General features: G+C 42.2%; 1 protein-coding gene across 1 annotated transcript in view; it reads left to right on the top strand.

The window, feature by feature from the left end:
• The window catches only part of wtip (WT1 interacting protein), a 43,270-nt gene extending 22,156 nt beyond the window's left edge, over positions 1 to 21,114 (top strand). The window contains exons 2-8 of the mRNA XM_010896590.4: positions 2,430 to 2,531; positions 13,571 to 13,638; positions 14,972 to 15,034; positions 15,204 to 15,334; positions 15,482 to 15,533; positions 15,652 to 15,720; positions 18,501 to 21,114. Of these exons, the coding sequence (XP_010894892.1) occupies positions 2,430 to 2,531; positions 13,571 to 13,638; positions 14,972 to 15,034; positions 15,204 to 15,334; positions 15,482 to 15,533; positions 15,652 to 15,720; positions 18,501 to 18,653 (638 nt within the window). The 3' untranslated portion in view covers positions 18,654 to 21,114. The remainder of the gene's footprint in view (positions 1 to 2,429; positions 2,532 to 13,570; positions 13,639 to 14,971; positions 15,035 to 15,203; positions 15,335 to 15,481; positions 15,534 to 15,651; positions 15,721 to 18,500) is intronic.
• Positions 21,115 to 21,718: the final 604 nt, after the last annotated feature.

Here is a 21,718-nt window from a genome sequence, read left to right as displayed (position 1 = left end):
CAGGATAGAAATGTGCATCTTATTGTAGAGGTCATCCATGTACTCTGGTTCTGCAAGTTTGTAAAAAATCATACTATTATTTATGTGAGTATCCATTAACATACTTTGAACAATAAAAAGGGAGAGCTGTATTTGAAGCATATTTGTCAATATATTTGTCAATATTGTAGGTATTGTAGTTAATGCCATGTGCTAACTATAAATTGAAATTGAGGTGGATGGGTATCATTGTGACATTTGTGTTCGGTTTAATCTGACAATCATCCCCATGTCAATGATATACCCACTAAGCTAAATGCTGTTGAAAAGACACCTAGAATACATATTTTTCAGACATTGAAAATTTACTTGTTTGAGCAGCACAGAACAATACAGTCGAGTTGAGTGCAGGAAAGTTAATTGAAGAAGTAAAATAAGTCTAGCCTCAAGGACTTTTTAGACGATGAGTGAGGGTGTAAACATGAAAGAAATGTGCCTTATTTAACCTAGTCATAACATTTCTATTTACATTGGTAAGTACCGAGAGACAAGCGGAGAGTGTCACTGGCAGAACAGGCAATATCAAGCACTATTTAGTCGTCTGTTTTATTGTACAAATAAGCTTAGCCTTCTGTTTTACCTCATCATAAATTATGTGTAACTGGCTTGGAGGGCCAAATTTGAATACCAATGCTTTAAACCTTATGTGCTGCTATTACTCTATACCAGTGTTTCTCAACCCTGCTCCTGGACGCCCCCATGCCCTACATGTTTTAGATCTCTACTTGTTTTAGATCTCTACTTGTTTTAGATCTCTTTCTACTTGGAATAGTCATAAGAATTGAGCAATTGCTAGCGAGACTGAAGATGAACACTGCCAAAGCTATTTCATTTCATGGCACAACAACGCTCATTTTTCTTTCATTCATGAATGACATTGATACAATAATTATCAATATAGATGACGATAACTGACTTTTTCATCAGGTGAAAAGATGAGAATCGTGTAAACTCCTCCTTATTTACTGTCCAAGGGGCTGTATTACCCCAAAAAGCATGCACAGATGCATACTTAAAAAATCCACCTGAAATCTTCACAATATAACTGTAAATAGTTTTATTTTAGGCTTACTTTTACTAAGCTAGTGAAGATGGTAGCCAGCAAAGTTTTTGTCTATCCTGAAATCCTAATGCATAATTGTTTTGACTGTGACGAGGCTCAAGCACAGATCCCTTGCCATGGCAGTCCCCGTCTCTAACCACTACGCTATTTAAGGGGGCAGTCACTCAGTCAGCCACTCACTCACTCAGTAAGAGACATTCGCTCTTCTGGGTCAGCTCTGCTTAACAAAACATGAACCGTTTCTAAAGTAAATTATTGGATTATTTTAGAAAATGTTTTATTTATCTTTGTGTAGCATAAGATGAATTAATCGATCAATCATCCAATGTGCATGCAACAATCAAATAATCAAAATAAGTAAAAAAAAAAATTTTTTATGTGACTTAAACCATGTAAATATTTTTGTAGTAATTACTTTTTATTGACTTTGAGCTGAAATGACTAGAAATACTATATTATAGCAAGACATTCCATGGGGTGGGCTTCCCAAGTAGCAACTCGAAATAAGACACTCTTTTGTAGCACCAAGCTGACATCCACAGTGTGTTTTGACAATGCTGCTAGCTAAAGAACGTCACAATCTGGCTATTCCACAGGCCACAATCAACAACCTGATCAACTCTATGTGAAGGAGAGTGTTGCACTGCATGAGGCAAATGGTGGTCACACCAGATACTGACTGGTTTTTGGACCCCCACGGACACCCCCGGACCCCCCAATACAGTGAAACTGCACATTTTAGAGTGGCCTTTTATTGTGGCCATCATAAGGCACACCTGTGCAATAATCATGCCATCTAATCAGCATCTTGATATGCTACACCTGTGAGGTGGGTGGATTATCTCGGCAAAGGAGAAGTGCTCACTAACACAGATTTAGACAGATTTGTGAACAATATTTGAGAGAAATGGGCCTTTTGTGTACATAGAGAAAGTCTTAGATCTTTGAGTTCAGCTCATGATAAATAGGGGCAAAACAAAAGTGTTGCGTTTATAATTTTGTTCATTGTAGATCATGTGGTTGGGGTGGATTACCCCTTTAATTACCTTCTTGCTTTTCAAAGGGGAATGGAAGAACAACGTAATATTATTTTAAAGGCATAAAAAGATCCCACCATATCCAATAAACACATTTCCAGAACGCCTGCTTTTTCCTCCCAAACAGCATGACCTTACTCACTTTAAAACTGTGGACTGTAGTGCGGTTAATGACACTTGTGCTTTCTGATGTACATCATGAAACTTAAACTAGGGCTAATGATGATGATGATGTCAGTAATGATGACGCCAATTATTATTGTGTCTTAATCTAGTGTCACCTTCTCCAGGTATCTGCATCAAGTGTGGGAAGGGTGTGTATGGAGCCAGCCAAGCCTGTCAGGCCATGGGGAACCTGTACCACACCAACTGTTTCACCTGCTGCTCCTGTGGTAAGTGTGTATATATAGCCCTCAGTCCACTACTCCTACTCAGTCATGCTCGTCTGGAGCATGGCCTACAACACAACATCTCAGATGTCTGAAACCAAACATTGATGCTGGTTGCCGGAGTGTCCTGTAGTTGTCTGCAGAGTTCTCCGTTCGTCTCTGTTTGACAAGACAGGGCTGTGAATAATACATTAAAAGACTGGGTTATAAATATTTTGAAACTGTGATAAACCACCTTGTGTTTGTGTGCGCTTGTGTGGGTGTTTGTGGGGGCAGTGCTGTCTCCAATTCTGCTCTCTTGTTTCAAGTGGAGACAAGAGGTTGAAGTGAGAGAGGTTGGAGCAAGGTTGCATTCATTCATGTTTGTGATGTACATGGTTACTGATCCCTTAGCTGCGGAGGAAATGTATAGAATTTATGTGTAATTGAAGACACATAATTTCAGCTGCATTGTTTGGTTGAAGAATGAGGGGCAGTGTCCCTAATCCTGAAGTTTCTGTACCGATTTCCTTGGACATGCTTTGAAAAGCAGACCTGAGAAGTGTTCTGTAAGTCTGATTCTATTGGTCAGACATTACAAACTTTACTTAAGTAGCTGGAAAATTACATTTCATTCGCTCTAAACGTTATTCCCCTCTGGTAAAATCTTAACATTTGGTCAAATCTAAGTTCCCTTGCCTGTTCTTCAGTCTTTTTGGGTTGGTAAGACCATATTGGCTATTAAAGGCTTTCTTTCTAATGTAAAGTCTATGATGAATTGTTAGTTTCTAATGAATAAGAATGTTTGCTTTTAGAAGCTGAGTGTTTTCTAACCCATTGAGGAGTTTACTTTGAAAGTGCCTGCAAATGTCATAACACAACCAATTCTTTTTTTAAGACTAGGTTACTGGTTGCCAGCAAAACTGTTTGTTTTGTCTTTTAAACGTTTGGACTAAAATGCGCCAAATTTACCATTATTCGGTGAGAGTCAGGAGTTCCATAGCAGAGAGAGAGCAAAATAGAGTTCAGTTCACTGAGACATTGCTCGCTGGTAGCCTTGGGCTTTGTTTAACCATGCATAATTGAGCCCTCCTCTTGGCTTACTCCCATGGTTGCACCCTTTTTTCATGAAATGGCCAGGAATGCAACCTACCCCCCTCCACTTCAGCCAGCCTTCCCATGAGGACCTCAATCAGACAGTCACAAAGTGTACCAGGCCTGCTTATCAGAGGGGGCAGGCCTCGCGTGGGCTCTGAGCGAGCGAGCGAGCGAACGCGCACACACACACACAACACAACACAACAAAAAACAGACAAGCACACAGATACAGGAAAGACCAATACCTAGCCATCAGTCTGGCTGTGGTCTTGGGTAGGTCTGCAAATACAAGGCCACATACAGTAAGTCTGCAGGTGTCATGTAAGTCTCTGGTATTTAAGGAACTTGTCATGAAGTCTGCTCTAACAGTCGAAAGGGCATCTTTTTCCAAAATCAGCACTCCCGTCTGGTCTCCACTTAGAACAACATTGGGCTTATTAGGAAGAAAGAAGAAGAAAACATTATCGTCAACATCAAACCAGACTCCTCTGACTCCAAGATGTTAAGGAATATTTCACACAAACACACACACACACACACACACAATACTTACACACACACTGAAAGGTTCAGTTTACTGCTCAACCTTTTTGTGGAAGAGGTGGAAAAAGAAAAGTCTGAGGAAAATGTCAAAGGTTTGTAGTCTATATCTGGTATAAAATTTTTTTAACACATGTAACTTAAAACAGTCACATTTCATCCATAATTCACACAAAATAGAAAACAGATAACCATCTCCAAAAATTATTTCACTTGTGTCACAATGACAGAGACAACACTGTCTTTTGGATTTATGACAGTGGATACTCTGTGGGAGGATCAGAACACAAGAATAGCATAGACAAGCCTATCAGGTAGGAGAAGACAAACACTCCCGTCCAGCTGACCAAAGACTGCTAAGGGACTTTTGCTGCAGCTCGCGCGTAATGTCCTACCTCGTTCACTGCGGTTTTGTAACGTGTCAGGTATGCACTTGTGTTTGGTCGTCCTCCCCGAAATGGAGTTTGGCTCCTGTTGTTTAGGGGACGGGGATAACTGATTACCACCATAGGTGTTCCCTGGTCAAGTCTGAAAGCCTCTCACTCGCACATCAGACGGGGCTGCTGCTGGGTCTTACGTTCCGCCCTGTGGTGGAACTGTCACAATACACTTCACAGGTTGATTGCAGATTCAACGTCCATTACAGCCCACACATTCCAATGTACCATCTACGATCTCGCTTCCAAAATGCTGCAGCAAATGCAAATAAAAAAAAATGAGTTCTGAGATGTTCCACCAGGTATTTTTCTAGCAGTCTTTTATTGGCCGTGTCCCAGCTTTTTTTTTTTTTTTATGTGTTGCTGCCATCAAATTTAAAGTGGACAACATTTCTCAATTTCAAAATTGGATATGTTGTTTTTGTACTGTTTTCTATTGAATATAGGGTTTATAATGATTTTTACTTCATTGCATTGTTTTTCTTTACATTTGATAAAGCATCCCAACTTTTTTGGAAACAGGGTTGTTCACCGATCAGCCATAACATTATGACTACTGACAAGTGAAGTGAATAACACTGATAATCTCGTTATCATGGTACCTGTCAGTGGGTGGGATATATTAGGCAGCAAGTGAGCATTCTGTCCTCAAATTGATGTGTTAAGAAGGAAAGATGGGCAAGCATAAGGATCTGAGCGACTTTGACAAGGGCCAAATTGTGATGGCTAGACGACTGGGTCATCTCCAAAACTGTAGCCCTTGTGGGGTGTTCCCGGTCTGCAGTGGTCAGTACCTATCAAAAGTGGTCCAAGGAAGAAAAAGCTGTCCTTAAAAAGTGAATGCTGGTACTGATAGAAAGGTGTCAGGACACAGACCAGTCAGGATGTCCATGCTGACTCCTGTCCACTGCTGAAGGTGTCTACAATGGGCATGTGAGCATCAGAACGGGACCACGGAACAATGGAAGAAGGTGGCCTGGTCTGATGAATCACGTTTCCTTTTACATCATGTGGATGGCTGGGTGCGTATGCATTGCTTACCTGGAGAACACATGGCATCAGGATGCACTATGGGAAGAAGGCAAGCCGGTGGAGGAAGTGTGATGCTTTGGGTAATGTTCTGCTGGGAAACCTTGGGTCCTGCCATTCATGTCAACTTACTTTGACACGTACCACCTACCTAAACATTGTTGCAAACCATGTGCACCCTTTCATGGCAATGGTATTCCCTGATGACATTGGCCTCTTTCAGCAGGATAATGCACCCTGCCACAAAGCAAAAATGGTTCAGGAATGGTTTGAGGAACACAACGAGTTCAAGGTGTTGCCCTGGCCTCCAAATTCCCCAGATCTCAATCCAATCGAGCCTCTGTGGGATATGCTGGACAAACAGGTCCCATCCATGGAGGACCCACCTCGCAACTTACAGGACTTAAAGGATCTGCTGCTAACGTCTTGGTGCCAGATACCACAGCACACCTTCAAAGGTCTAGTGGAGTCCATGCCTCGACGGGTCAGGGCTGTTTTGGTGGCAAAAGGGGTAATCTACACAATATTAGGCAGATGGTCATAAAGTTTTGGCTGATCAGTGTACAATGCTGTCAAATAAAGAACAATACAGACACAAACAGAATTACTTTACTGGTCCCAGAAATACAGTCATAAGACATACACTTTACAGACATTTGGGGTTGCTAGGCAACCTAGTTTCCATGTGGTGTGCTCACAGGTTGTCTCATATTCCTGCCAAGCTAGAAAGCTCTAGCTACTACTACAGAAAAATTAGTATTGTTTGCTCTACCAATATTAGTTACTTTTTAAAACGCTGCAAGTTCTGTAAGCCTGACAAAATGAATGAGTATTAAAAGCACTAAATCTCCTGAGTGTTTAACAGAATTATTGTCTATTGGCCTTTATTCCACTGATTTATCAACAAAAATATGTACATAGAATTAATAAATCCAGCCCTGTTTGTTATAATGAGCTTTCATTGCGAGGTTTCCATAAGGTATTTGTTTACACAACCTTGTATAATTTGATGCATCGTTCAATATTGAATGCAATTAATTGTTTATTGCTGCTTAAAATAATCACAGCCTAACTAAACTCCAAATTTATTGAGTGATCTGTCCAATTGAATAATATGTTTGAATGACTGTCTGTAATATGTTCTACAACAGAATGCCTGCTAGGATTCATACATGGTGTTCCGTCTCAGTATATAGGCAAACAGCTGTTTGTATCAGGTCCTTGGAGGAAAATCCCGCCTTGGACTTTAGAAGAGATTGTTGTGTTACAAAATGAAAACAAAATGTATTTAATTGGGAGTTTTTACTACTGATCAACATAAAAACATCCATAATGTCAAAGTGAAAACTAACATCTGCATATTGTTCTAAATTAATTACTAATACAAAACCACAAATAATTGACTACACATATATTCACCCCCTTTGCTAAGTCACCTGTGGTGCAATCAATTGTTTTTGAAGTCACGTAATTAGTTGAATGGAATCTACCTGTTTTGGGTTAAGTACTTCTGTTTCTGGAAGGATCCACAAATGGTTTGTACAATTCCTTCCAAAACGACATAATGAAGACAAAGGAACATTTAAAGCAAATCTGCAACAATAGCGGTTGCCCCTCAAAACTGGCTTTATGGGAGATTGTCCAAAAGAAAATTACTCATATTAAATCACAGCTTGAGTTTGCTAGAAAGCATCTGGGAAAGGTGCATAATAGCCTATGCCATATTTATGTAGAGCAACAATTCTTTTTTTCAGATCCTCAGAGAGTTCTTTGCCATGAGGTGCCATGTTGAACTTGCAGTGACCAGTATGAGGGAGTGTGACAGCGATAACACCAAATTTAACACACCTCCTCCCCATTCACACCTGAGACCTTGTAACACTAACGAGTCACATGACCCCGGGGAGGAAAAAATTGCTAATTGGACCCAATTTGGACATTTTCACTTAGGGCAGTACTCTAAGTGTTGAGTTATTATGAGGGGACAGCAAATTTACACTGTAATACAAGCTGTACACTCACTACTTTACAAAGTGTCATTTCTTCAGTGTTGTCACATGAAAAGATATACTCGAATATTTACGTAATGCGTGAAGTGGATGTCGTTCTCATCTGTCATCGGCTCAGTGGCTGGTTTTGTATGAAATGAGAGAGCTCACGTGTAGAGGAAGCAGTGTTGTACACTCGCAAAACTCGGCTACAGACCTGAAGCCAGAGTTTATTAACACCTAATATTTAGTTTATTGGATGGGTAAGTCTAGAGCAGGGGTGTCCAAACTATTCCATGGAGGGCCGTATGTCTGCAGGTTTTCGCTCTCTCCTTGTACTTGATTGACTAATTAGGTTAGTTTCTACCCTCAGCTGGTTGTTTAGGTGTGAACTGGGAACCAATTTATAGGAAAAACCAAAAACCTGCAGACACTCGGCCCTCCGTGGAATGGTTTGGACACCCCTGGTCTAGAGAAACTAGTTTGCTAAGATTTTTTATTTTTATTAATTTATTTCAACAAAAATACATCAATGCAAGATAGTTTTTAAAGGGGGCAAAAATGAATACACACAATTACTCCAATACAAAATTTTGGTTATTCGGCTAACCATGTCCGTCCCAAATGTATACCTATCCAGTTATGTAGCGGGTGCACTGTAAAACCCAATAAGTTCAGAATACTCAAAACCTTTGTGGAAACTGATTACATCAAAATATTTAAGTCAACTAACTTCATTTTCTTAAGTAAGTAATTACTTAAAAATTAAATTTTATTGGAACTTGATAGTTTCAAGTTTATTTCAAGTTTACTGTACATAAAAATACAGGAGAAAAATTGCCTCAAAGCCGAACTGTTATTAACTTTCAGGAAATTCCCATATTTCCAAAAATGAACTCACTGCTTTGCTGAGATTTCGGGGAAACCTAGGAACTTCTCCAGAACTTCTTTTGCCAGGCCACCCACAAGGCATTGGCTTGTAAAAAGGAATGCACAGTTCCCATGGGAATCCAGCAAAAATGTTGACAGGAAGATTTTATGTCATTGTTACAACAATTTCAGTAGTGGGTGCAAAATCTTTGTTTTACTACATAATTGTATTACTTTGGACAAATTTATGTGTTTGATGTTTGGGTAGCTAAGATGAATTAATCAGTCAAAGTACATGCAAAAAAAGGATAATAAAAATGGATTTCCAGATGTGTAAACTGGACACACACATTGCACCATGTCATGCTGATGGAGCTGTTCTGGGTAGCGAGAGATCTGCACAGCACATTCCAGTGGGTAAATTGAGTTTTGCCCTTTGTCACAGTACATTGTACTCTAGCGTACCAGGGTTGTAGATATTGCACAATATTTTGGGTGACAAGAACAGTGTTGACTTTTCAACATTGGTGGCATAACAATTTTTAACAAACTCAGTTTAAAAGTTGAACTGCTATACTGTGCACCAATACTATGATGTCACAGATTAATAAAAAGCTGTGACATTAATACTACGCCAGATACTACGTCCAAATATTTTCTTCCCTGCCTGGCGGTGAGTATTGTCAAATGGATAGTGCCCACCAAACCCACAGTATGTAGCGTGCAGTTTATTGTCAACTGGTATGCTGTTAAGCCTGTTTGTGTTTCAATTTGACTTGATTGTTGGTTGATGACGATGATGCTCTATTCATACGGTTGCCTGGCCGATGATTGGCCAATCACCTACCTGCCTCAGATTCTAATTGCTTTCTCATGAGTCCCAACTTGGCCTTTCAGTGCTTTTCCTTGCATATTACTTGTCTTATTTCCTGCAACTGCAGAGTTTTCCTCTCTGTACTTATTGTTGTGCCTGTTTGCTCTTTATGCGCATTCGTGAATGAGTGGAAACTGGGAACCTCGAACGCTGTCTGTCTGTCTGTTGTCTGCAGGTCTGTGAACATTCTCGCTCCATGATTTCACAATATGTCCCTGTTCCTTCCCACTTGTGAGTAAGGGCATGTTGTCACCCAGCTCTATTTGTACTTTTGTTCTCCACCTTTTAGTGGTTGGGTTGTTGGTTGGGAGTGTGCCGGCTGCTGCTGTTTGTCTCTGTATGCAGGCATGCACATGTCTCAGATGTGTGTATGCAGGTCTGCTTGCATGTGTCTTAAGTTTGCTTACATGTGTCTCTGCTGTCTTTACTGCCATTGAACTTATCTGAGCACATTCTAATTCAGTTTTTGTATTCAATGTAACATTTTGGCCTAAAATGGCCTTCTTCAGACTAATCCCACAAAGACAATGTCTAAGTGTTTATAGTCACCATCCTTCCCTAATTGTGGTCAGGCCATCCATCCGCCTCCCCCTCTGAGTCCCACCCCACAGCAATGCCCAGTCCCTCCCCCTCTCTGCCTCCCCCACTCTGCCTCTATCTCTCTTTAGCTCCCCCTCAGATTCCCACCAGACTGCCTGCCTGCAGGTGATAAAGACCCACTTGTTTTGCGATGTGTGGTGTTGGGAGGAGAGTGGTTTGGAGGGGAGAGTGGGTGGGGTGGAACCTGAGAATGCAACATGCTTGATGTGTCCCCTCTACTGGAGAAATATGTGGACACTGAATATTTAGAGAGGGAGATTGTTTATATATAGAATGTTTTTCTAGTTCCTAATGTGATCTTAAAACCAGGTGACTGAAAGTCATCGTAGGGGTTTATTATAAGCTTGTCAGCTAATTACCTTATATTGCACTACAGTGGCTGGCTTTACTTTAACCGCTCTCAATCTAGCAGCTGGTTCTTAAGGCAGAGAGTCTCAGAAGTGTCACCATGCTGCTGCTGTAAACTGTTCAAGACTAATAAAACTCTGATTTGATAACATGACCTGTGTCCGTCTGCAGACTCTGCACCTCATAGGGCACAATGACATATCGTTTAAATGGAAGAGCGACCCATAAGAATCGGAGCCCCTTATCTGAGACCAAACTAAACCCAGTCTGCATCACATTGTTGCTGCTGAAGTAATGTAAGATCAGTGAAGGATGTAATCACTAACTGTCTGTAACGTCAGGCCATTGTCTTGGGAGGTTTGTATTTCAAAGGGGTTGGGGAGATGACACCGATCCAATGGCATGCCCTCATACTGGGGCTGGTTGGCAACAGGAGGACCATTAGCCATGCTATGATACCTCTACCCAGCATCCATGGCTGGTCTGTAGTCAAACACACACTGATCCCCAGATGTTGATTGTTGCAGAATGACTCACTAAAAGTTATATTTTTCCTCAAATAATTTTTATATGTGACCTCGGCTCTGCAGTTTATTGTGATTTCTGAACGTTTGAATATCCAGCTGAGGGATTGAAGAAGCAGATCCCTTCATGTGTGTATCTGTGTAATCAGTGTCTATAAAAACACTAAGGCATAGGAAACACATGTTTGTGCTTTAAAAACTGATTAGTGGTTTATTGATTGTAAAATCCTAATCTGGGAGCCATTTGGTAATGAACACCATGAAAAATGCCACCTCCCACCATGCTCATGGGCAGGAAGTTTAGGAGGAGAGGAGTCCCGAGCCCTAGCCCACTGCAACTGACCCAGCGCCCTCCTCTCCTGTGACAAAGACTGGAGAAGGAGGAGGGGAACTCTCCCCTCACTATGAGGGAATGAGGGGAGTGTGTGTGTGTGTGTGTGTGTGTGGTGGGGGGGTGGGGGGGGTGAATGGGACCAGCTAGTGACCTCAGGCAGAAAGAATGTCCCCGTTTGCTCAGGCGGCCCGCTCCCTTAGCAGCGCACCACAGTCAGTGAGCGCAGAGGGCTTTGTGTTTCACCTTCCAGACCCACTCGCCAGAGCAAAGGCCGCCAGACAAACACACAGCAACATGCCCCAGCCCTAGCTCACTCTTGTGTTGTTGATTTGAATGTAATGGTTTTACAAGTTTAGTCACTCTGAATTAGGAGGGTCTCATACCCTAGTCCCCAGTCAACAGGAAGTCGTTTCTCTCTCTCTCCCTCTAACTAAGGGCCTATTCACATTAACGAGAATTATCAACACAACGGTTCTAAAGTGTAAGTGATATGTAGATACACTTTCCTGTTCACATTTGAGATGGGAACGTCTCGTGCTAAGAGCTTCCCCGAAGAAGGCTCAGGAGTTGAAGTAACACATGCATGTCTAGATGTTATTTGTTTCATGTTCTAAGTCTTAAACGTCTGAGAAGATTCTTTGGTTGCTGCAGCCATTTATGTGGCCGTTAATGTAATGCTATCTGCCAGCATTGTGGCACGTACTGTGTGAAATACAGTGATTCCATCAATTTTGGGGAAAAGGGGGGACATGCTTTTCCCATGCCTGGACACCGATAAAATCAGTGGCAACTCAGGATGGCAATTAAATCTGACTAATCCTACAGATTTATGAGCTCCATGTGCTCCGTCTGCCAGGCTTGGTTGGGCTGGGGTGAAGTCACTGCACTGCCAGAGAGAGAACAAACTACTGCTGCCATTAAGTGAATTTCAATGGGCACACATTAAGGAAAGCATCACGGGGGGTGCAAAGGCCAGGGGTTGGAGGAATGGAGTGCGGTCCATTCTGAAATAGTACTCAAGACTCCCTGACCAATGAGAGAATCTGTGGAATGTAGTTGTCCTGTGTTCCCCAAAATGGTAACCTTGGGGACAAAGGTCCTGTTAGCATGGCTGCAGCGTTACCAGATATACGAACATCCTCTGCTCAGGCTCTTATTGTTGGGTTGTGTGTGAGTGAGTGTGAGCTGTACACAATGGCAGGGGAGCCCACAGGGGTGAGAGGAGGGGGACTTTGTAAAGCACTGTGGGCTTGGACTGGATGATAGGGCTGTATTGATTGTTTGCTTGCCTGGTTACCCAGACGCATTGCTTTGGCCAAATGCCACGCCCAGAAATGCTTGTTTCTTCTTACTATTTCCCAACAAAATTCCCTGTGAAAACATTCAGATTTTCAGATTTGTACCCGAAACCAATGGGTTGGGTGAAGCGGCAATTTCGTCTTTTTCACCACAACCAACTTTCAGTTATGAGAGATTTGTAGTGAATGATAGAGCAGTGGAAGACCTCTGTATGAGTTGACAGGCAAGTTGTTAACTTGTTGTGAGTGTAATGAGTCTTGTGTGGAACAATAAGTGGCCAGTATTTAAACAGTGCTATGGCCATAAAATGTGAAACCTACATTCTGCTGCGTCCTACCATCTGCTCCTGTCACTGGTATTTCCTGTTGATGTCTGTTGTTGGTATGGCATTAATGGAATAGAGGGCCATGAAAAAAATGGGTGTGGGCAATGAAGTCCCATGGTACTTGTTTATCCTCAACAGAATAGCAAAATATTTGTGTCCAATGCATAATATTATCAGTAGAATCCTTCGGGCATACAATTTCTGTTTTGAAATGTTTAAATCAACTTGTTCTTTACAACAAAAACATCTGGTCGTAACCTACGTAATTGCGAGTCAGTTTATATTTTGCATGCGTAGCTAATTTGGCAGCTTTTTGGCCTGCCCCCATTAGCAGTGTGAGCGATCACCAGAGCTCGTCAGGTAGCCCAGACTACAGCCGAAGGGCGGTGGTGTTACTGCCGCTTTGATCGTCATAGCAGTATCACTCAGGTGGCCGGTATGCGTTTGGTAGAAGAACATCCAGCCTACCTGTGGAAGAGATGTGAATGTTGAAGATGACAGGGTGCCTCCAGAAGAACTCTGTGGCCTGTATGTCTGATCTCCCTCCCTGGCTGTACCGTCAGTGCTCCCTCCACTATAATTTTTTAGAACTTTGTTTGAAGCTGTGGAAGACCCGCGCATAAGATCTGCCAGATCTCTTCCATTCTTTTTAAATAATTTTTTGTAGCCACTTTGAAATTACACTTTTAATGAAATGCTCCATATAAAAGCCATTACTATTATTATTAAATTCGAGTCATTTTTGAAATGCCATAAGGAATTCATTTCCACCTCACACCTATTTTATTCTCTTTCAGGGAGGAGACTAAGAGGAAAAGCTTTCTACAATGTCAACGGGAAGGTTTACTGCGAAGAAGATTTCCTTGTGAGTTCCAAGATCAGTTGTTTCTTCAAACGTCCTGATGCAAGTGATGTTGAGGTTAAATGTGTAAATGCTCTTTGATGTGTACGTTCAGAGGTTAAGGGGTTGCACGCTGAAAAACCCTCCAGAGAAAACAGACGTTCTGGTGCTGCAATTAAAGTAAAGCAGCACCCCATTTCCCTCCAAATTTCCCCAAGGAAAACAATTTCCCCACGACACCCGTCCAATTACTTTCAAGCCCTTATTATTAGAGAGGGAAGGGTGTCTTTGGGCAGCTGCCGGCCCCTGTATAATGTGTGCATCTGCCCAGGTTGGACGCAATGGAAAACCGACACCAGTACCATGTATTGATCTCCAGTCAATCTCAGTAAATCCAATGAAAAACAGATTGGAAGCAGGTGTTTTATAGAAGTTGTTATAGACATTCATATTTTTTCTTACAGCTAGATTCAGTTAATAAAGTAACCAATTGCCATTTACTTTCTCAATGTTAATAACTTAATGCATATACATAGACACTATGACATTGACCCCCAAAATGTATTTGACTCAGAGGAGTGAAATGAGTTTCCTCATACTGGATCTGACAAAGCTAGCTTCCTCTGTGTATTGACCACAAGCCATGCCCTGTCATCAGGGAAAAGGGGGAAGGGAAGATTGCCAGATGGTCTGTCTGGGGGGTTAAAGGGGAAGCCTGGACTCACCCTGTCCTGCAGTGCTCCACTCTGCCCCAGCTCCATCCATTACCCACCTCTCATCAGGTCATGACCCTTTAGCAGCATGCTTTGCAAATGGTCACTATTGACAAAGAAATAATGCATGCGTAACTCAAATTTAAATCCATCAATTACTTCAATGTGATGTTAGACATGCCTTACCTCAAGTTGGGGTACCTCATCTTTTGTTAATATGACCCAGGTCTAGAGTTTAAGAGACCTCAATGAGTAGAGAACTGAGGTTGTTTTGTGTATTCCTTCTACTATCAGAGTACTCTGATAAAAGAGTTTTATGACAGGAATTGTCACATTAGATGACACAGGTTGCTCATAAATCTCAGCCAAAAGGAGACAAAGGAAAAGCTACTGTCTCATTTCACATCAACAAAAAGAGAGCAGCAGCACCCTCTATAGACAGTGCTTGGGGAGACTATTGAAATGTCAGCCATGTCATTAATGTAATCTGTCTCTATACATCTGGGCCATAGTGTTTACTATTATTATTTACACTACCAAAAGTGCTCTCCTATAAATACTGTAGATGTGAATGTTGGAAATAGTTGAATACTCCTTGTGAGAAACATAAACTCTGTGATAAATCTCTTATGTATCTCCTACAGTACTCTGGCTTTCAGCAGACGGCAGAGAAGTGCTTTGTGTGTGGTCACCTCATCATGGAAATGGTAATACTTTTGGGAACAGATGGTATTGAGATCAGATGTTTTGTCGATGAGCACACAGGCTCAAGAAAATCTTTACTGTTGTTTTTCTGTATCTGGATGCCAATGCGCTGGTGTGATAAACTCCTGAGTAGTGTAATTCACTCTCATTACTGTGTGTGTGTGTGTGTAGATTCTGCAGGCCCTGGGCAAGTCTTACCACCCTGGTTGCTTCCGCTGTGTTGTCTGTAAAGAGGGTCTAGATGGAGTGCCTTTCACTGTGGATGTGGATAACAACATCTACTGTGTCAAGGACTATCACACGTAAGTACATGGGTCTATCCAATAGGTCAACATATTACAACATGCCAGAGATTCGTAAATCCACAGAACCATTTCGATCGTGTTGTTTGCTGAAACGGGCGTTAATTATACAGCATGTGCCAAGGTGTAACTGTGTTTTCCCCGCAGGGTCTTTGCCCCAAAATGTGCCTCGTGTAACCAGCCTATCCTCCCTGCCCAGGTAATGGTCAGACCCTCAGTGCTTGTTATCCTCTTATCTCCCGGCACTAATGTGGTTGTTAGCCAGTGGGAGCAGTGGAGGCTGCAGAGTGTGACCGACTGTGTGTGTCTCTTGGCAGGGTTCTGAGGAAACCATCCGGGTGGTGTCCATGGACAAGGACTACCATGTGGAGTGTTATCACTGCGAGGTGGGACTGTTCCACCGGGGGGAGGGGGGGGGGGGGTCTGTGTCTTGTTTGATTACGGTCTACACATCTTTCACAGGCTTCACGTAGCGTAGTCTTAATATTTAATCTAAAGAGGGATTCAAATATATGTTTTCTTAGTCTGTACCCGTCTGCTCACCATTTTATATGGTTCAAGAACAATGCAAGAAATCTAAGGATATTCTAACTGTGTGTTTATTTATAAATTACAATATAAACAGAGGAAATAAATAACAATCATGACCAAAAAAAAACTAAGAACAACATTTTAAGAAATGATGTTTTGATGGTTGTTTGGCAACCTGTTCGATATTTCTGATGATTTATTGTACAGTTGTGTATGTACAGTACTCCAAGCTATCCTCTCAATCTCATATGTACACTGCTGAAAATAATGAAGGGACCATGTAATCATCACATTATAACACCAAGTTAATCAAAATTCTGGGATATCAATCTGTCCATTTAGGAAGCATAAGCGATTGTTAATCAGTGTCACCTGTTTTGGTGCAAATGAACGTGACAACAGGTGCAATGGAGAGGCAACAACAAGACAATCCCCAAAAAGGGAATGGTTTTGCAGGTGGTGGCCACAGGCAATTGCTCTCTCCTTATGCTTCCTGACTGATTCTTCTCTAGTTTTGCTAGTGTCCACTAGTGGGACCAGTGCTGTCCGCTCAGCACCATGCAGCTCGATTGGCATCGCCAGAGAAGGCCAGAATTGGCAGGTCCACCATTGGCGCCCATTTCTCTTCACAGATGAGAGCAGATTCACGCTGAGCACATGTGACAGATGTGAATGACTGTGGAGACGGCGTGGTGAACATTATGCTGCCTGCATCATCCAGCATGACCGGTTTGGCGTGGGGTCAATGATGGTCTGGGGAGGCATGCCAATGGAGCTGCATGGTGCTGGGCTGTGAGCACAGGTCCCACTAGAGGACGTCAGGCCCTCTTGCCACCCTCATGGAGTCTGTTTTTGACAGTTTGGTTAGAAACAGGCACACAGTTGCCTGCTGGAGGTCATTTTGTAAGTCTCTGGCAGTGCTCCTCCTGTTCCTCCTCACACAAAGGAGCAGACACTGGTCCTGCTGCTGGGTTAATGCCCTTCTACTGCCCTGTCGAGCTCTCCTCATGAAATGTCTTCTGGTATCTCTTCCATACTCTTGAAACTGTACTGGGAGTCACAGCAAACCATATGGATGTGCAATCCTGGAGGAGGTGGACTCCCTGTGCAACCTGAATGAGCAGGTACTGCCTCATGCTACCTGTAGTGACAAGGACAATTATGACAGGAATTGTCTCTGGCCACCACATGCAAAACCTTTCCCTTTTTGGGGGTTGTTTAGCTGATGCCTCTCCGGTGCCCCTTTTGTCAATTTCATTTGCATCATAACAGGTGACATTGATTCACAATCGCTTATGTTTCCTAACTGGACAGATTGATATCACTGGAGCAGTGTATATTTCAGTGCCCATCTCCTCCTCCCATTTTGCCATCCCCCAACAGACTGGCATCTGTTGCGGGTGGGTTGACAGATTTAAATGTATCATGTAGATGAGGTATACGTTTGCATGTGGTGGAGCACATTTGTGGTGGATACACCAGTTAAACATAAAAGCGTATTCAAATGTGCTTCTTGAAAAGCTAATCATAGGTATATAGGGAGGCAAGATGCCAAATCAGCATTTTACTTGTATTCATATATGTAATGATTGGTATACACCCATACCATTCTCTTGGGGTATGCATGGTCCATTCTAACACTCCCAAGCTTTTAGTTTAAAGTACATATATTTTAGATTTCACAGGAAGTGAAGCTTTTAACTCAAATGTAGAAAATCATAAGTATATCACAAAATATATTTTATTTTGTAGGAAACTAAAGAACTGGGCATTTACTTCAAGCCAGAAAAATTTGAATATTGTGCGAGGTGTGTGTAGATTTCATTAACTACTGAATTTACTAAATCTTGCCAGCACATTTATTTTGGTAATTCAGCAATGTAATTGTGAATGCTGTGGCAATGTGGATGTGTGTGTCTGTACCTTCATTTATGTGTTCATGACAAACCCAAACTAAACCTTGGTGAGGGGTAACCTGATGTGGTGACTCACTGACTAGCTACATTCCAATTTTGAGCTCTGGGAGGTATGAGAACAGAGGGCTGGGCTGAGAGCCCTGGAGCCAGCTGGACATCAGGCTCTCTGGTATACCACTAAGACCACTTACTTAGGGACTGAGGAAATCACACCACATCCTCTGATCCACACTGTAATCAGTCAGCCAAATTTGAATTTCTGACCATGCAAAACATTTAAATGATTGCAGGGCCAAACGTGAGTCATTTCAACCAGGGCTTAAAGATGTGGGTATGTTTAAGGTAGACACTTTTTTTCATGTTTAATGTTGATAAGCTGGTTGACTTATTTTAACACACATTCCAAAATATAGCTCATATTCCACAGAGGGATTAAGATGGTAGCTCAACTATAGGTAATCATTCAGCATGGTCTTTGGGGTAGATGGCAGGGGATGAAAATGCATTACATTAAGGGCTTTAAGGTATGAATGGTAGAAGTATAGGAAATGTCTTAATTGCTGGTGTGTATTGAAAGGTCCTTGTTGGAATAGATAAGTATGCCAAGTTGTGACATCAGCCACCTGCACAAAGACATTCAAAATGAGTCTTTTTTTCTCAACCAATGTTCAGTCTCTATGCCGTCTCACTGAGTCTATTTCTGGTCCTCTGTGTTTTAGGACTGTGGTCTCCAGCTGAATGATGAGGAGGGTCACCGCTGTTACCCCCTAGAGGGCCACTTGCTCTGTCATGGCTGCCACATCCGCAGGCTCCAGGTCCCAGTGGCCACCCACCCACCTCCCAGCTACCCTCTACACGTCACCGAGCTGTGAGAGGGAGGGCAGGCGAAGAACCAGCCCCGACCAAACCCAACCCACCAATGACCTGCCACCCAGGTGACCTGAGACAACACAGCAGAAGAGCGAAGGAATCCCCACCCATGGAATCCAGAATCTATGTTTGCACAACAGAACAGGGAGACCTTGGGAGACCTCTGCTGGCTTGCCCTGCCCTGGGGAGATGAGATTGAAACAAGGCGGTGGACTTCATACATGACAGCTCCCAACCACAAGCCCATTATAAGTCCCAGGACTGTTCTGGGAAAAAGTCCACATCCCTTCCATCATTTTTTTTCTCCCTTTTTCTTCCCTTTGGTCTGTGAACAGTAAAGCGGGCCAAGGCCCCAGCCCACCCAGAGGCCCTGGCTGACGTCAGCCCCGTGACCCCTGCACATTCATCACAGAGTGGGGCCTGGATTGGCCGGGACTGGCTATCCTTCTCTCCGTCTTTCTGTCATTTCTTTATGCAGAAAGCCGTGGGCCATGATGGATTTACTGCTCCCCTGTCAGAGAGGGAGAGCTGCACATCATGTATTCCAGAAGGCTGGTCGTAACATTCCAGAATGTCTGCTGGTGTGCGAGGACGAGACATGCTGTGCCTTCAGAGTGACCTGCCACAGAGGAACCTCTCCACACGCTGCCATTGAAAGGGCCACGGTCCAGCTACCTACGGCTCCTTTCGGCTGTGTTGACAGCGACCGAGTGCCCTATGTGACACATACACACACTTCCCTGTACCATTCCTTTGCTTCAGTGCTTCTTGGTACAGTGGCACCACCTACGACGTCAGTAGCCACAGCACTAGCCTGGGCTAACACTCATTCCACTTAGTTCTAGAACCTTGGGAGAGATTCTCAAGCAGTGTCTTCATTATTATATAACAAGAAGAAAAGTTAGAAGCACATAGGTTGTCTTTTATACATTGTATGAGTATATATTTTGCAGACATTTTCCACATAAGATTCTAGAAGTGTAGTCTCTTTTTTTTTTTGTTGTTGCTGCATTATCGTTATCAAATGGAATCGGAGGCTAGTCAAGCTGTGACCGTCTTAATGATCCTCTGAGGGGTATTGGTCCGCTGTTTCATTTCTCCTCAAGGACACAGTTCTTACAGGCCTCTATGTTGTCTGTATGCTGGGTCATACGATCCACATACCTATTGGTGACACTTGGTCTTAATTAACATGTACAGTTTCACACACTGGGTATTTGTCACATTTGTTAGCACTGAGTGAATGAGTGTGTGACCCTCGAGCGCCACATGACCTCATTATGCCAGGTTAGTGTGTCATGCTGGTCAATCAGATTGTCTGGTTGGTTATGGGAGGAGATCCCTGATAACCCGGAGTTGCTGGTTCTACCCGTGTCTTAAGGGAATCCAACCCCCCTATTATTCCTCATTGGCTGTGCAGCTGTGTGTTATAAATGTACACACACACTCACACACACAGTATATACTTATATGTAGAAATGTGTGTGTGTAGAGGTGTGTGTGAGAATGCTTGTGCTCCAGTAGCCGGGCCATGTTGCATTCACCTTGTTGAGTGAGCAGGACAACAACCATCCATCTCCACAAAACAACTCTTACTTTCTCTCTCTCCAACAGAAAGGAAGGGCTCTGGCTTTTCCAGTACCTACTCATGGTAGCCCAGTCAGAGAGATTACCTCTCATACTACTGAATCTTACAGAGAAGGGTGCTGATATTAGAGATTACAGAGAGAAGGGGCCAACACAGGGATCATGTGCTTTCTGTTGTAATCGTTGATGAGATTCTTTTGAATGCACAGAAATTATTAGTGTATGTTTGTCAAATTAAATTTCTCTGCTCCCAGTTGTGCATTTGCAAAAGCAAAAATGACTATGTATGCCTAGAGTACATATATTTGCTGGGAAAATCCCTTTGATGGTAGATCAATTTAATCTCAGCATAGCATGAAGAGACTCCTAGTCAAGGAATGTGTAATCTACTTGAGGAATGAGGCAATGGCATTATCTGAACTGTAGTTTGAATAGCACAGTAAGACCTCCTCATTCATATCAATCTCAAATTATTTTTTATTAACTCCTTAACAGGGAGTTGATCCCTATTAAGGATGTCTTAATCTCTTTTAAAAAAAACAAATGTAATTTCTATTGAATAGCCCTGTTACTTTCCCCATGTCTGTACATAAAGAGGCTAGCTTTTTTCATCCTCTTTCAGAAATCTCCCTGAAAGTGATGCATTTTCTCTCCTACCAGTAGTTTTCAATAAGCACATATGACACCTGTCGCATCACTTTTGTATCGCTAAGTGTTTAATTATCTAGATGGTTCATAAAAAAGGAAACTAGATTATTTATCTAAACATGAAAAAGTCTAAAGTTATTTAATGTATTAAAAATCGGGACGTATCATTTAACTGTAGATGATATAATCTGCTTTTTCAATAAAGTGGTTTTGTAGCTAACTTAAACCAAATGTGTTTTTATTTTATTTGATAATTGGATAATTTTCTTTATCCAATTTGGGATTCTAGGTTGTGCGCTATAAAATCTACATTTACAATGTTATTACCATTGTATTCCATGCTGTAAAATGTTGCCATTGGACATCAAAACAATTACATACAGTAAATTATGTATCCTATATTTGGGAGTAATATACAGTAGGCCACATGCTTTTCATGGCGGTGTCTTATTTTACCGTATAGAGGTAGGATGCTCACACAGGAAGAAAAATGTCAGCACTGGTCTCTGGATGGAAGTCATATCTTGTTGTTGAGGGCTTCCTAATATAGATGTGTACTCAGAAATGTTTGTTCTAGAATGATTTCATCCCCGATCAGAGCTGGTGTAATTGTGGTGTGTAATTAAATCCCTGCACACAAGTTTCTACAGCTAGTCATGTGATTGAGGATCTCTCAGAGCAGACTCCACTATAATCGCTGTGCCCTGATGTTCAGAATGATAGCTGTGTTCCTGACAGAGACATCACTGTAGTATTGTGGTCTTGGGATGTAAATAGTCCATCACTGAAACATATCAAGCATCTGAGACTTGGAGTGCTGATCTAGGATCAG

The sequence above is a fragment of the Esox lucius genome, chromosome 2, assembly GCF_011004845.1.
Source record: "Esox lucius isolate fEsoLuc1 chromosome 2, fEsoLuc1.pri, whole genome shotgun sequence".
Classification (NCBI taxonomy): domain Eukaryota; kingdom Metazoa; phylum Chordata; class Actinopteri; order Esociformes; family Esocidae; genus Esox; species Esox lucius.
This window is presented reverse-complemented; position numbering and strand designations above follow the sequence as displayed.